Source organism: Neovison vison, chromosome 5 (assembly GCF_020171115.1).
Source record: "Neovison vison isolate M4711 chromosome 5, ASM_NN_V1, whole genome shotgun sequence".
NCBI classification, from domain to species: Eukaryota; Metazoa; Chordata; class Mammalia; order Carnivora; family Mustelidae; genus Neogale; species Neogale vison.
Window position 1 is genome coordinate 132,946,688 of NC_058095.1, and position 17,108 is coordinate 132,963,795.

The 17,108-nt window shown below is 36.6% G+C and overlaps 1 protein-coding gene across 3 annotated transcripts in view; it reads left to right on the plus strand.

Annotated features, from left to right (window-relative positions):
* Positions 1–17,108, plus strand: part of PIBF1 (progesterone immunomodulatory binding factor 1) — a 196,523-nt gene that overhangs the window by 146,214 nt on the left and 33,201 nt on the right. For all 3 annotated transcript variants that reach the window (XM_044249864.1, XM_044249865.1, XM_044249866.1), the window contains one exon: positions 14,643–14,773. In XM_044249864.1, the coding sequence (XP_044105799.1) occupies positions 14,643–14,773 (131 nt within the window). The remainder of the gene's footprint in view (positions 1–14,642; positions 14,774–17,108) is intronic.

Sequence of the window (17,108 nt, forward strand, 5' to 3'; positions counted from 1 at the left end):
GTCTTAAATTATGCGCCGTGTGCGCACACGCACACACACACACACACACACACACACACACGGCCATGTATACAACTACTTGTGCTTCTCTCTCACATACATAACTTCTTGTGCATTATTTGAATTCTCCGAGCACTCTGTGCTATTTCATGCCTCTGTGCTTCTACACACTCCGATATTTTTGCCCAGTGTGCCCATGTTTGCATCAGAGGTACTTGTCTTTTTAATATCAAGTGTCATTTATTCTATTAAGCCTTTTATGAACCCCAGGCAAAAAAATGACTTCTTTATCCCCATGATACCATATATACCAAGATATATTTAGATAGAGATGTTTGTTGGCATAGCTATTTAGATGCTTCTTAGGAACAAGAATTCTTTTTTATTGGTCTTTTTTATCTTCACTGCTTAGCACAGTGCCTGTTTCTAGTACACAGTAAATAGATGTTAGTTGAAGGAATAACTTCTGTTTGTGATAGGTCAAAGTATATGAGATGTGGGGGATACTAGAATGAACCTGAAGCAAATTGGAAGTCACAACTAAGAGGAGCAGAGGATGAGAAGGAAATCAGACCCGCTAATTAGAAAGAAAGCTTTAGTTTCTTTCTAAGTGTCAGAGACTCAATCATATGCTTTAGGTCACATGTGGAACCAGCTCAGGGAACGTGTTAGCACCACTTGACACCACCATGAAAAAAAAAACTCTAGTTACATGGAATCAGTAGGCTCCATCAGCCTTTCCCAGAAATACTTGAGTTATTTCTTTTATTTGATTTTATTTTAGTGTAAAGGAAAACCCTAAGAACAAAGTTGAGTAGTAAAAGGAGATAATAAAGGTAAGAATACATGTGTGTAGCACTTAATCATATGTTACTATAGTCATTAACCACTGGGATCTGAAACTGGATTTTCAAGTTAGGCAGGCTGGCTCGTATGACTTTTTAGGCAAGTTCTTTACCCTTTGTAGGCCTCAATTTTTCAACCTGTGGAGTGGGAGTAATAGTATTATATACATGTTTGCCTCAGGAATTAGAGATGACTTAATCTAAGAAAAGCACTTACTGTACTAACTGGCAGAAACTAATCACTCAATAAATGCAGATAGATTTTTTGGTCCTACATTTCATTTATTTTTCTGCTAATGGCAATAGTATCATAAGTATTTTTATTAACAAACTCGGCATGTTAAAGAAAGTAGTTTCAGAATTGGAATAAATGATGCTTATTTTGCTTATGTGGAAATATTCAGAATGAACTACCCAAATGAATTTTAACACAATATAGTAAGATTTTATAATAACAATTTAAGTGATTTTTCCAAAAAGGAACTCCATAGTCAAACTGCAGTTCTGGAGAGTAGTCACCTGCTGTTTTCAATTGTAAAAGTATGTTTAATTGCATACAAACTAAGCATCTTAGGAAAAGTGTGGAAACCTGGATATCTTAAGATGAATAAAAACGTCAAATTAACCGGAATTATTATATTTAAATTAGAGAACATGAATTACTGATAAAATTCAACTAATTTGTTGAATCTGTATTGAAAAGCAAAAGGTAAGCAATAATAATGTACAATAAGATAACAAAGATAAACATTATTTAACATCAATGATAACATAGTCTCATTTTTTTTTTAAAGATTTTATTTATTTATTTGACAGAGAGAAATCACAAGTAGATGGAGAGGCAGGCAGAGAGAGAGAAAGAGAAGCAGGCTCCCTGCTGAGCAGAGAGCCCGATGCGGGACTCAATCCCAGGACCCTGAGATCATGACCTGAGCCGAAGGCAGTGGCTTAACCCACTGAGCCACCCAGGCGTCCCCATAGTCTCATTTTTTAGTAAATATTTCATTAAAATCAAAATTATGTGGATAAATGATATTAATAATAGCTAGCAATTTTGAGTGCTTACTTAATTACTGGTCATACAACTTTATGAAACTATAGGAATGTTGCTAGGGCTAACTGGGCTCTTAAAAATGTGAGTTCCCCGAGTTTACCAGCTGCCCAGGCTTCCTGAGGCCTAAAGGAAGCTCTTTTGTTTGAGTGGGCTTCCATTAGATTGGCATGTTTATCAGGGAAGAATCAAAGGGAAAAAAATGACTCAGATGCAAATTCTGCTCAGTCTGCTCTTAAGTTTTTGATGGATGTACTATTGGCATAGTTAATATATTGAAAACTATAATAAAGGACACCCCCACCCTTCGGATCTGAAATTTTCAGCAGGTGATAAACCCCACAGAAAACTTGCCACAAAATTGACCTGAGACTGATTTGAATACGGACTGCTTTGAATGTAAATTTTGTCCCTTATAATTAAAAATGTTAACTTCACCTGGACAAATAGCTTTTATGTTTGTTTGTTTGTTTGTTTGTTTACCACGACCTACAATAAGAAGTACACCTAACGTAGTAACTGGGTATATACATGTGTGTGTATTTGTGTGTGTGTAGATCTATGGGGGGGGGGGTGTTTGAAGTAATTTTCACAGGAATGAATACCCTTATGACATATAGCATGTTCTCTTAGTTATGACATGTGGCATATTTTTTTCTAATACTGCTTGCAACTCACAGTGTGGAAACACTCAGCTGGACAAATAGGTAACATGTTTTCTTCTCCTTACGGAAGCCTTCTTGAGAAATCAGCATAGAGATTGAAAAGAGAAAAGTCATACCAGTCCTCTGGTATGACTATCATGGGAAAACCTATAATGCTTCCCAGTTGTGTCTACCATATATAGGAGCAATGTTAATCCTACCTCTTTATCATTCTTAATTAACACAGTGTGCTGCTGAAGCAAATGTTATTATTTTCCCATATTTTTTGTCGTGCTTCTTTTCTGTTCCACTGAACAATTCTGAAAAAATTTACTGTGGTTTCTCCCATTGTTTGGAATTAGTACCATTACAGATCTGCATAATTTTAGTCTGTAACTCTGATCCTGCAAATTATTTATAATATGTATCTATATATGAGTAAGAGTCTGAGAACTCTACTATTTTCTTCTTCATCTATAGAAAGCGTTTAGGCCTCATCTTCACAAAAATCCCTCTAGTTCTATAGTGACTCCTTTTTGTTTTAGTTCTCATTTATTTACTTATTTGAGAGAGTGTGCACAAGGTGCAGGAGGGGCAACGGGAGAGGGAATGAGCAAATCTCGAGCAGATTCCAGGCCGAGCATGGAACCCAATGTAGAGCTCCTTCTCATGACCTGGCATCATGACGTGCGCTAAAATTAAGAGGCAGTCACTTAACTGACTGAGCCACCCAGGTGCCCCTGTAGTGATTCCTTTTTTTAAGGAAATCTTGTTTTGAATTGTATTGAGTTTCTTTGAAATCTCTGGGTTAACATTTTTATCACTTAATTACATGGACTTTTTTTTTTAAAGATTTTATTTATTTATTTGACAGACAGAGATCACAAGTAGGCAGAGAAGCAGGCAGAGAGAAAGGAGGAAGCAGGCTGCCCGCTGAGCAGAGAGCCCAATGCGGGGCTCGATCCCAGGACCCTGGGATCATGACCTGAGCCGAAGGCAGAGGCTTTAACCCACTGAGCCACCCAGGCGCCCCGACATGGACATATTCTTGAGGAACTCCAGTAAACAGCAAGATTTCCCATTGTAGAAACGATGTCACTTTTCCCAAATAAATTTTATTTCCAATTTATTGGCTCTTTACACAGAAAGAACTTGGGTAAGAACAGTTTATAAAATTTTAGTTCTAGTTCATGCTGTATCATTTAACTCAGCATAAGGAATAAAGTATACTAAGGAAATAAATTTTGTGAAGTGTTAGGTAGTACTGATATGAAATTCAGTGTTTGAGTCAATATTTATTCAGGACCAGTGTGTCAGGTATTGTTCTCGGTTTTTCGGTTTTTGGGATAATCATTGAATAACACAGCCATAAATTCCTACCTACCCTTTGGAGCTTATATTCTAATTAGGGGGAAAAAAAGGTGTTTTTTTTCCCCAAGTAAAATATATACTCAATTAGAACTTGATAAGTTTTAAGAAAGAAGTAAAGCAGGGCAGAGGATAATAACCAATTATCACTGCCTGTAATTCCCAGCCAAATGACCCCACAGAAGGTGCAGAGTGAGCACCATTGTTCTTACATCTCCTCTGAAAGTAACCAAAGCAGCAAGGGAAGGGCTGTAGAACCCGTAAGTCCCACAGGAACACAGCACCTCAGTAGATACAGTTAGATAGCTTTAAGACAGAAGAAGAGCCATGAGGCATTTTTCTGTGTAGATAACTGGTCCCGTTTCTTTAGTGTTTGTGTGTTGTCACGTACACCCATGCCTTTAGTGCACACTGATTATTGTGAGGGGAGAGGAATTCTTAGCTCTTCACATTTTGTGCTACCCTTACATATTGTTGCTTTCTTTCCTGTTACTGAGAGGCGGTAATGAATATTGGCTATTAAGCACATGATTCTGGAGCCAGACTCACTGGGCTAACATGCCATTTCTGGTAATTACTTGCTGTGTAAACTTGGATAAGTTGTTTAACCTCTCTGTGCCTCAGTGTTCTCAGTTGTAAATTATTTAAGTTCCAAATAAAATAATTGCATCGAAATATTTTCCAACCAAATGAGCAGATTACTTTTAGTTTTTAAAACAGAGTATGTTCGGGGCGCCTGGGTGGCGAGGTCAGTTAAGCATTTGGCTCGGGTCATGATCTCAGGGTTATGAGATCAATCCCTGTGTCGGACTCTGCCCTCAGTAGGGAGTTGTCTTGGAGTTCTCTCTTTCCCTCTGCCCCTCCTCCTTGTGTGCACACACAAAATAAATAAATAAATTCATTCATTCATTCATTTTAAAAACAATATGTTTTATATTTGGTAGGAAAAACAGAAAAGCAAAGCAGAAGTTGAAAAAATAGCTTTTAAGAACAGGCAATGACAATCTGAAAAGGCTACATATTGTATGACTCTAGCTATATGATATTCTGGAAAAGGCAAAACTGTGGAGACGGTAGGAAGATCAGCAGTTGCAGGGGCTAGGAGGGAGGAACGGATGAATAGATAGAGCAAAGGGACTTTTAGGGTCGACTTTTGCTTGTGATATTGTAACTGTGGACACGTGTCCTTATCCATTTGTCCAAACGCAGAGAATGTACAGCACCAAGAGTGGACCGTCATGTAAACACTGGACTCTGGGTGACAACAGGGTGTCAGTGTAGGCTCATCAGTTGTCACAAACGCTGACGCTGGGGGAGATTGTGGGATGGGGAAGCTGGAAGTATATGGGATCTCCCTGTGTTTCCAGTCAGTTTTGCTGCAAACCTAAAATTGCTGTAATAGAGTCTTAAAAACCAAGATGAGAAAGGGAATGAAGTCTGAATACCACGGAGAAGAAATAGGTGAAAAGGAGGGAGACGATGTCAGTGGCTCCTTTTCTCTGAAGATAACTGGGGCCACCTTTTGCCACTGGTACAGTTTGGCAGTCCATGCAGCTGGTTTTGTTGGGAGCAGGAAAATACCCCCCGGAAAGTAACTTGGTCTAGTGAGAAGTTAACTTTTTGAAATAGATAACAACTTGCTTTTTTGTAATGTTGAAAAATTTGGGGTAGACTTCATTTTCTCTGTGCTTCTGTGTATTTCGTCTGGCGCTTCGCCCCTTGGGAAGTTAGTAGAAGTTCTCATGTATTTTGTGGATGCTCGAGATATCCTGTAACTGGATGTGAGGGAAAATTAAATTGAAAGTTTCGTGAAGAAGACCTACTGTGAAGAGGCTAATTATTGCCGTTCTGTCTCCTAGTTTTTAAGGTTCTGATGTGGAATCCTATAAGGTTTAACCTTTTTATTTTAGTGAAGAGCATATATTTATCTACCATATGAATGACCAAAATGTTCTATGGACAAAACACTCACTTTCATTTTTCTAACAGCTCTGTGTCTAACCTTGCCAAGTGCTTCAGCCAAGAAGTCCTTGTTATGGTTCATCCTGGAAAAAACTCAATTACATGGATTCAAGACAATATACTAGAATTTGTTCTGTAAGCCTGCATTGTATAGGTTCACATACCAGCTCATGTGAGAGAGAGAGAGAGAGAGAGAGAGTGTGTGTGTGTGTGTGTGTGTGTGTACACGTACTAAATGCCGGCCACCACCAAAGTAAAAGAAAACAGTGATTTATCTATAAATTGTATCCTATTTACACATCAAACAAATTGTTTAAACTTTTTACCTTACTGGTTTGCCTTGATAACTCATGAATGACTAACACTTTTTTTTAAGAGCTATTACAACTCACATAGCAACACCCTCCCCACTGCTGTCAGGACTGTTATACAATTGAACCACATTAAAATGAATTTCTCAGGGGCAAGAAATTTAAAACACTTGAACTTGAAAATTCCATTCTCTGACTCTAATCTCCTGTCCTTCCAGCTCTCCCAGTCCTTTCATTCCCACTAAATCTGCGCTTTATTTGCACTCATTGTGTGTTCCACATTCATAAACACTTCGTATTTTCCAACCAAACCCCTCTTGGCTTCACTTTTCTTCCTCCCCAGCCTTATCAACCATCAAATCACAACATTCACCAGTACCCCAGATTGGTTGGTCACTAAATTCATCCATCAGGCTTTTCTTGACGTTCCCTACCTTTCACGTATTACCTTACAATCTGATAGTTACCCTATAAATGCTTAATGGAAAGAAGAAGAGAGGGAGAGAAAATTCTTTGGTTTTGTGGTCATGTGCTGAAAATTTCTTGTGGAAACCTATTAGTTTTGCTGCTTGAAACCATTACAAATTCATGTTGTTGAACATCAATCAGGCCTTCATTCCTACGGCCCAGTGTTTTTATTTCTCTGCATCTGTCCTATTTCTCATGATCCCTACTGCAGGTCACTTTCACTCCTCAAAACCATCAGTTCCATCATCTGCTATCATCTTCATAGCTTCATTGTTACAACTAGGTCATCTAAATTTCTTTTCCTTTAATCTCATTCACCCAAGGATTCTTTAGTATCTTCACTTACTCTTCTCTGCCCCCTTTTTGGTCCCTCTTCAAAAAAAAATGAGAGAGACTATGTGTGGGTGTTGTCTTTGGGTGGGTGGACATCAGTAACTTTCTAAAGTAAACCCCTCTCTTTGTACCTAATTCCTTCTGCTATCCTCCCTTATCATCTGTTCGGTGATCACCAATGTCATCTATCCTCAGTGATCACCATTGACTTCCTAATTGTCAGTATTCTCTTTTCAGTCTCCTGATCTGTGGCATGACATTATAGATTTTATAGATAATCTAGAAATTCTGTTTTCTCTTTGAATGACGACACCATTCTCCCTCAGATGTCTTCATCTTACAACCCTGATGTATAGGTGTTCCTCGTGTATCTGCCGCTTTGCGCTGTTCATACACATCAATAGGGATTCTCAAACGGTAGTGACTATAAGAATCACCAAAGATTCTTGTTTTATATGTAGGTTTCTAGATCCTGCCCTCAGAGATTGTGATGAAGTAGGTCTGGAATGAAACTCATGAACCCACATTTTTTTTTTTTTAAAGATTTTATTTATTTATTTGAGAGAGACAGTGAGAGAGAGCATGAGCGAGGAGAAGGTCAGAGAGCGAAGCCGACTCCCCATGGAGCTGGGAGCCTGATGTGGGACTCGATCCCGGGACTCCAGGATCCCGCCCTGAGCCGAAGGCAGTCGTCCAACCAACTGCGCCACCCAGGCGTCCCATGAACCCACATTTTTAACTAGCTCTTCTTGTGACTCTAATAAAAGTGATGCATGGCCACACTTTGAAAAAAATAATACACTACAGTCTTGTGTACTCTGTGACTTATGAGTAAATAGTCTGTCACAGCCATGCTGATTACTCTGAAATATTTAACATTCTACTCAAGAATTTCCTCTTATTATCTATTATTTCTCCTTTTATCTTGTTAATATCACCTTATTACCATACTTTGATAATCTCGGGATCAGAGCAGGGCTGGTGATCAATTAGCATGCCCTTGCTGTTGGTTATTAAAACAAGAAAATATTTGGGGGTTCCTGGGTGGCTTAGTTGGTTGAGCGTCCAGCTCTTGGTTTCAGGTCATGATCCCAATTGGGGTCCTGGGATCGAACCCTGCATCAGGTTCCACACTCAGTGCACAGTCTGCTTGTCTCTTTCCCAACCTATCTGCTCCCCAGCCACTTGCCCAAGCAAGTGGCTCTCTCTCTCTCTCAAATAAATGAATAAAACCTAAAAAAAATAAAATAAAATATTTGCAAGAACACTGTACACAGCTGTTGTCCTAAGCCCCTGTATATCATTCCTGTCTGTCCTTGTGCCTCTCCCGAAAGCCCCTGGATCTCCTCACCATCCACCAACAAAGAGATACCTTGGACCACAGTTTCTCCAGGAACCTGCTCCAGTACAAAGCTGGCATGTTAATTGGTTGATTTGTGTCACTTAAATATCACTCCTCTTAATGGTGGTGATGTTATTTACCATGTGAGACATGGGATAAGAAAGTGGTTTTAACGGGAAGGATGGTAAATTCAGGAGATGAGATGATTTATGTGTAGTGTTAAGTCTGCTAAAATAGTTGGATGGAGGGTCCTGCAGCATGTCCAAGATTGTAACAGCTGTCCTTTCCAAATTTGACTGATTACCAGAATCTAAGACTAGCCCTGAGACATTTTGATTCATTGGGACTGGGGTGGGGCCCAGAAATCACTGGTTTTTAACATTTTCCCCAGTGATCTGATGATTTAACTAGGTGTGAGAGCTACTCCTACAGATTGAGAACACAGAGAATTAGTACCAAAGTGTTGCTCCATATTGGACCTCAAAGAGGCATTTTACATTCCGTGGCACAATCAAAAAGATTAGATAATGGTATGTGGAATTTTCTTCACAAAAACCACCACCAGCGGTGCCTGTGTGGCTCAGTCGTTAAGCATCTGCCTTCCACTCAGGTCATGGACCCAGGGTCCTGGGATCAAGTCCCACCTGGGGCTCCCTGCTCAGCGGGGAGCCTGCTTCTCCCTCTCCCTCTGCCTGCTGCTCCCCTTGCTTGTATACTTGCTCTCTCTCTTGCTTACTCTCTGTCAGATAAACAAATGAAATCTTTAAAAAAAAAAAAAAAAACCTAGGACCAGTACTAGAAAGTATCACTTGTATATATTTTATCCACAGAAACTAACTCAATGTTAAATTCTATTCAACAAAATGCATTTTTGTCTCTAGCAAGAAAGAGCTCCTTTTCTAGGAGTTTCTTTAAAACTAATCTCCACTAGAAAAAAAAATCCCACATTTAGGAAAATCACAACGAAATATGGTCACCTGTATATATATTTTTTAATTTTAAGAGAAAATATATCATTTTAGATTATCATCCAAGAGTAAGTTAAAATTTGAATCAAAATATGTAATTATGTTTTAGTCAGGTGTTGCGTTTCTCTGAATCATATGTACAATTTATTGAAACAAAGGATAACAATTCTGTAAAATGTAGTGTCATGGGTTTACTCCTGAGTCATTTATTACGTATATGATTCTTGAGTCACTAATTACTAAGGCTTTCCTATAAGGAAAAGATTACTAACAATAGGCAAAGGGAGTGATTGTGTAACGTTTTGAATGCTAAGTATTATAGTTACAGAAAGACTTTTTAAAACCATACTGTGGGAATTAAATTATGTCAAATTATAATTATTTCAAAAATCAGTATTAGCATTACTTTTCATTGACAGACATGTATTTTCCCTAAAAAATAAAAATAAATTTTGGGATTTAAAATCTTGCAGGTTTATAGAGAAATAGGTTCATAAGACTGGCATTACTATAGTAAGCCCTTATTATCCAGAGAGGGAGGAGTTTGTAGGTTGTGTATTAGAGATACCTTTTGAAAGTAAGGCTGTGGGGGCCCCTAATTTTGTTTATAATACTAAAACCTAACATATGTAATTGCTGTGAGGATAAAAATGGAACCAAAATAATTAATACTAATGACTGCTGTTACGCTTTTTATGCAGTTGAATTTAGATCTGATAAGTTTCAAGCATAGCTCATTCTAGACTACAGCTAACTACAATTTATAAATGCCTTTAGTGCTTCCCTGAAGTTGTACCCCAACCAACACCAGCCCACCAAGGCTCTCCCCACCCTACCCCCACTATTCTGCACTTTGAAACACAAAGCAACTTGTCAGTTCAGTTTATTCAGTTAAGGTCAGTTCCGTGAAAACAAAGTCAAGGCAATTATTTGATTTAATTGACTAGTGAAACTGGTTATACAGGTAAGTAGAACTTAGTTTTATTTTTATCCAGCTGCATATTTGAATGTTCATAAAGTAACTTAGTAGAGTAAGTAATAAGATTCCGGTGACATTGTAATAGATTTAAAAGAACGATTACCAAAGCAAGGAAAAAAGACACTAAAACCCAAACTATAGAAAATATTTGTGGTATTTTTTTTCTTTATGGCTTTGCTTTTGCTGTAATGAATCATGTCCAAAAAATGAAGTCGTCTTTTCTTTCACTGTTCATTTCCTTTTCTTTGAGGAAATTTTTTTCTTGGGCTAATGTAACCAAAAGGAAGTGTTCTAATATAATTTAGTTGAATCATTTGAGTAACTTAAAATGTAGTCCTCAATCAGCAAGCAGATATTCTTTAACAGCTAGCTGGTCAATCACCTTTTGGATTCTCTTTTTTCCTTGCCCACCTAGATCTCATGGCTGATGATTTTAACAATGATTCTTTCTGCCTTTGATTCTTCCTGCCTTCTACTATACCTTCCACTACACCCTTCCTACTGTTCTCTACACCTTCAGCTTCTAGGTTGCTAATCATTCATTTCTTTTATGTGAGTAGAACACCAAAAAATTGCAGTAACAAAATAAGTTCTATGTATAGATCTTAATAATATTTATATATATATATATATATCATAAATGTAATTCACTTGAAAAAAAAATAGAAATCATTTCTTGTCCCAGAAAAAAAGAGCAAATCTTTAGCCTCCACTGAACTTGTTAGTGACTATGAAGAAAAGAAGAAAAAAATATTTAAGCATATAAAAGGCTAGAATTTTATTGTCAAAGACCATGTTAAGGTCATAAAGTAGGAATTTTGTAGTATTTTTGTTCTGTGTAGTAAAATACTCCCTTCTCTACACCCCAGTTTTAAAATAGGTGTCCACCACTTTTATAGAGATTATTCAGTTTTCACATATCAAACTTCAGAATACTTTTACTGAGAACTGATTAGGTACCAAAGTATGGGCTTACGGATACTGACAGTGCTGTTTAGTCCTATACTGACCTACATTTTATATTTGCTTAGGAAAAAAACAAACACAATAAAAAAAATTTAAAGAACTAAGGTTGGTTGGGTATAGAAGTTAATAAAACCCTTAAGGGGGGGTGCCTGGGTGGCTCAGTCAGTTAAGTGTCTGCCTAAGGCTCAGGTCATGATCCCAGGGTCCTGGGGTCGAGCCCCACATCAGGCTTCCTGCTCATCAGGGAGCCTACTTCTCCCTCTCCCTCTCTGCCCTTCTCTCCTGCTAATGTGCTCTCTCTCTCTGTTAAACAAATAAATAAAATCTTTAAAAAATAAATAAAATCCTTAGGGAAAGAATTTTGGTCTTACATATTGAGAGCATTACATAGTCCTTAACCTTAGTGCAACTTACGTCTGAAAAAACTTCACAAGGAAAACTTAAATAAAAAAATTAATTTTGAAGTCTGTTGCAATATTAAACTAGTCAAAAATGGATAACATCCTAAATGTTTATTACTATAAGCAATATAATTATGGGACCTTGGCTTCCTAGACAGTTTGTCACCACTAAAATCATATATTAAGGTACTCTGAGAGCTTAGGAGAATAATTATATAAGGTAAAGTAAAAAGGCATAATATAAAGTTATACATAATACACTAGCAATAAGCAATCCAAAAAGAAATTAAGAAGACAGTTCCATGTGTAATAGCATCCAAAAGAGAAAAATGCTTAGGAATAAATTTAATCAAACAGGAGAAAGATTTGTACACTAAAAACTACAAAACATTCCTGAAGAAATTTAAATTTAAAAAGACCCAATAAATGGGGGGTCCCTGAGTGGCTCAGTGGGTTAAGCCTCTGCCTTCGCTTAGGTCATTATATCAGGGTCCTGGGATAGAGCCCCACATCGGGCTCTCTGCTCAGCAGGAAACCTGCTTCCCCCTCTCTCTCTCTGTGCCTGCGTCTCTGCCTACTTGTGATCTCTCTCTCTGTCAAATAAATAAACAAAATCTTTTAAAGAAAAAAAAAAAGACCTAATAAATGGAAGACATCCCACGTTCACAGATTAGAAGACCTCGTTGACAATACCACCCGAAACAATTTACAGATTCCATGCAATCCCTAACAACATCCTAACAACATCTTTTGCAAAAATAGAAAAACCCATCCAAAAATTCATATACAACTTCAAGGGACAATGAATAGCTAAAACAATCTTGAAAAGGAAAAATGAAGTTGGAGGACTCACACTTCCAGATTCTAAAATTTACTACAAAACTTCAGTAGTCAAAACAGTGTGGTAATAGCATAAAAATAGATAGATACAACTAATGGAATAGAATAGAGCCTAGAAATAAACCTTCATGTATATGGTCAATGGTTTTTCAACAAGATTGCCAAGACGATTTAATGAGAAAAAAGACAGTCTTTTCAAGAAATGATAAAACTGGATATCTACATGTAAGACATTGAAATTGAACCCATACCTTACACTATATACAAAAGTTAATTCCAAGTGGATCAAAGACCTAAATTTCAGAGCTAAGAATATAAAACTCAAGGGGCGCCTGGGTGGCTCAGTGGGTTAAGCCGCTGCCTTCGGCTCAGGTCATGATTTCAGGATCCTGGGGATTGAGTCCCACGTCGGGCTCTCTGCTCAGCAGGGAGCCTGCTTCCTCCTCTCTCTCTCTCTCTGCCTGCCTCTCTGCCTACTTGTGATCTCTCTCTGTCAAATAAATAAATAAAATCTTTAAAAAAAAAGAATATAAAACTCAAAGAAGAAAACATAGGAGGAAATCATGATCTTGAGTTTCGTAGTTGTTTCTTTAAAACTGACATCAAAAGGGGCACCTGGGTGGATCAGTCAGTTGAACTTCTGCCTCCCGCTCAGGGATAAAGTCTCACATCAGGCTCCCTTCTCAGCGGGGAGTCTGCTGCTTCCCTCTCCCTCTGCCCTCTCCACTGCTCATGTTCTCTCTTCTCTCAAATTAATGAGTAAGATCTTTAAAAAAAAAAAAAGACACCAAAATTACAGGCAACAAAAGAAAAACTAGGAAAGTTAGACTTCATGAAAATTAAGAGTTTTGTGATCAAAAGACCCACAGAATGGGAAAAGATATTTGCAAATCATATGTCAAATAAGGAATATCCAGAACATAAAAGAGCTACTACAACCCAACAACAAAAAAGCAGACGACCTAATTAAAATATAGGTGAAATACTTGAATAGATATTTCTCCAAATAAGCTATACAACAGCCAATAGGCACATGAAAATAACAGTGCTGGTGAGGATGTGAAGAAAGTAGAACCAAGTGCATTGTTAATAGGAATGTAAAATGAGGCAGCCTCTGTGGAAAACAGTTGCCAGTTCCTCAGAAAGTAAAATATAGAAAAAAATATATAATTACCATAGAACCGGGCAGTTTCATTGCATTCCTGAGTAGAACACCAAAGGAATTAAAGTGGGAACTCAAAATATTTATACAACACTATTTGTAGCAACGTTAGTTACAATACCCAAAAAGTGAAAACAACCCAAATATTCATCAACAGGTGAAAAAACACACAATGGAATATTATTTAATCATAGAAAGGAATGAAATTCTGATAGATGGTACAGAATGGATGAATCTTGAAAACATTATATTAATGAAATAAGCAGACAAAATGACAAATATCATATGATCCCCCTTATATATCTAGAATAAGCAAACTCATAGAGACAGATAGTAGAATGGGGGGGCATGTTTTTACTTAATGGATACTTTTGTTGCAACTGATAAAAATATTCCAGAAATAGATACTGGTGATGGTTACACAACATTGTGAATGTACTTAATGCCACTGAAGGTGTACACTAAAAATGGTTAAAATGCTAAATTTTATATTATTTATATTTTAACTATAATTTCTTAGAAACTTCATTATACATAATGATTTAGCTACAGTTCTTCAATTTTATAAATAAAGATGGAAGGAAATATGAAGACATGAGAAAAATGCTAAATTATAATGTCATGTTATTTTTAATAAAGAAAGCTCAAATAAAATGTTTTTATTTTAGCTAAAGAATATTTATTAAAAGAGAGAAATTTTATGTTACATATCTTCTCACACCAAAAAATGGCAAAACATTGAGGTGACCCACCCCTAAAATTGGTAACAATTCATATTTTATTTAAAATTTTTCTTTCCTATTAATTTATTACTTGTTATTATCATAAAGAATAGTTATATTGATTAATAAGTTTTAAAACCTTCAACGTTACATACGAAACACTTTTCTGAGTAATTCATGTAAGGGAGTTTTGGGGTACTGTGTCCATGCTACAGCATTTTGGATAACCTTAGTTTCTTGTAAAATTTTTTAGATTTTCATGAAATCTGTTTTTCTTTAGCTTAACAGGGCCAATTCTCTGTTAAACCAGACTCAACAGCCTTACAGATACCTCATTGAATCAGTGCGTCAGAGAGATTCTAAGATTGATTCCCTGAAGGAGTGTATTACACAACTTGAGAAGGATGTCAGGTAAATCATTTATAAATCTTTTATTCGAATTATAAAGGCAATGTAAGTATAATACTGCTATCCATGAATTAAGTTTGTAAATTGTGAAGAAAAAATGTAAATAGTGAACATGGTCTTAAATGTAATTTATCTTCGAGAAACTGGGTCACATTAGTTATTCACATTCCACCTTGTGATCAGAAGTCTTAGCCTGGAAATAATAATGCGCTTATTAACAAAGCACTCCACCAGCCCTCGGATAGAAGCAGCTAATGTGTCCTTGTTTCCCTAGAATTCTTGACCAAAGGAAGAAGAGGAATATAATCAGATACCATTTGTGGAGTCAAAATGACTTTTTTCTTTTTTCAGTAGGGTCCATGCCCAGTGTGGAGCCCATCACAGGGCTCAAACACATGACCCTGAAATCAAGATCTGAGCTGAGTTTACGAGTCAGAAACTTAATTGACTGAGCCATCCAGGCACCCCAAAAATGACTTTTTTTTTTTAAGATTTGTATAGTTGAGAGAGAGAGAGAGAGAGAGAGCGCGCACATTGGGTGGGGGAGATGCAGAGGGAAGATACATCAGGATCATTTAGGGAACTTTGTAGGAAGCAAAAATTCCTGAGTCTTCTCCTCAGAGACATTTATTTTTATTTTTTAAGATTTATTTATTTACTTTAGAGAGAGAAAGAAAGCAGGAGGAAAGAACAGAGAAAGAGGGGGAAAGAGAGTCTCAAGCAAATTCCGCATTTAGCAGGGACCCCGAGATCATGACCTTAGCCAGACCAAGAGTTGGACACTTAACCAACTAGGCCTCCCAGGCACCCCCGCAAAAAATGACTTTTTTTTTTTTTTTAAGGTTTTATTTATTTATTTAACAGAGAGAAGGATCACAAGTAGGCAGAGAGGCCGGCAGAGAGAGAGGAGGAAGCAGGCTCCCAGCTGAGCAGAGAGCTCGATGTGGGGCTCTATCCCAGAACCCTGGGATCATGACCCGAGCCGAAGGGGGGTCAGCCACCCAGGCGCCCTCAAAAATGACTTTTTAAACACATAAAATATACACATTTGCTTAGATTCTGTTGACTTTGCCAAGCAATTTTTTAGGCTTTTCTTCCCCTGACTCTACATGAGGTCGCCCATGAATTACCTAAATGTAAATAAATCCCTTTCACTTCCTTCAACTGAAATTGTTTTCTTAGATGACCCCTTACCCAAAAGACTTGTTTCATTTAATAGTCATTCAGATTCTTACCTGTTCACCTATATAATCATTTTAGTCTTTTTAAGTTGAAGTGAAAGAATGATGTTATACAGAAAGATGTTTTAACTCATGGGTGGTTGATTAGTTGGCTCAGTTATTGGATTTTAAGATTGTTAGAATAACTTAGATAAATTATTAACCAATTCATAAATGTAGAAGCAAAGAAATAGATGGGAATAGAAACTGTTAAATTAAGGAACTGAAAAATAATTAGGAGACTATAGTTATTAATTTCAGATTTCCTAAGATATATAACCATGTATGAGTGGGTGTTCTCTCTGAAGAATCAGAATAATTACCTTCTCTTTTTTCAACCCCACCAAAATAATTGATTCAAAACTTTACTCCTAATTTTTAATTTCAGGATGATAAGATAAAATAATTTTAAATCACATTTCTGCAAATGTCAATATAAATAATAATTTACTCCTGGATTAATTTTAAAGTTAAAAATTAGATTTAGGATATATATAACCTACATTAATTAAATTTATTAAATAATAAATAAACCAAATTAAGAAATTAATTAAAATAATTCAGTGAATCACTTAAGCAGTTCTTCTGTAAGTAGCTATTGGGGGCAATAGAAATTATGTTTTATCACTCACTAGGCACTAGCTTATCTTAAGGAAATTGAGGGAAGAACCCTAAATAGAAATTTTGCTTCCTATATTATGTATTTCTTCCTATAATATATTTGAAATTTTGGATAGAATCTCCTTTTACTTTTTTAATCTTGGAGCAGGAACATTAAAGTCCTGTGATAAAATTACCTTTCACAGTTACCTTCAAATAAATTTATTTGAGTATTTATTTTACTAAGACTTAAGAGTTGAAAAGTTTTAATATAGAGAAAAATAATACCTATAGGAGGAAACAATTAAGATGAACAAGTTCAGCTCTAAAGAAATTAAGCAACTTGTTATCTAAGAATGTACGTACAGCTTTGTGGTAGGGTCAAAATTTGAATCCAGATCTGTCTGCTTCCTAATTCTATACTCCTAACCATTATGTTATACTGCCTCCCTATGTTCTATTCTGAATAAGGGAGAATTTTTCATTAGCTCATATAATTCAGGAAGAGAAGTAAAAAA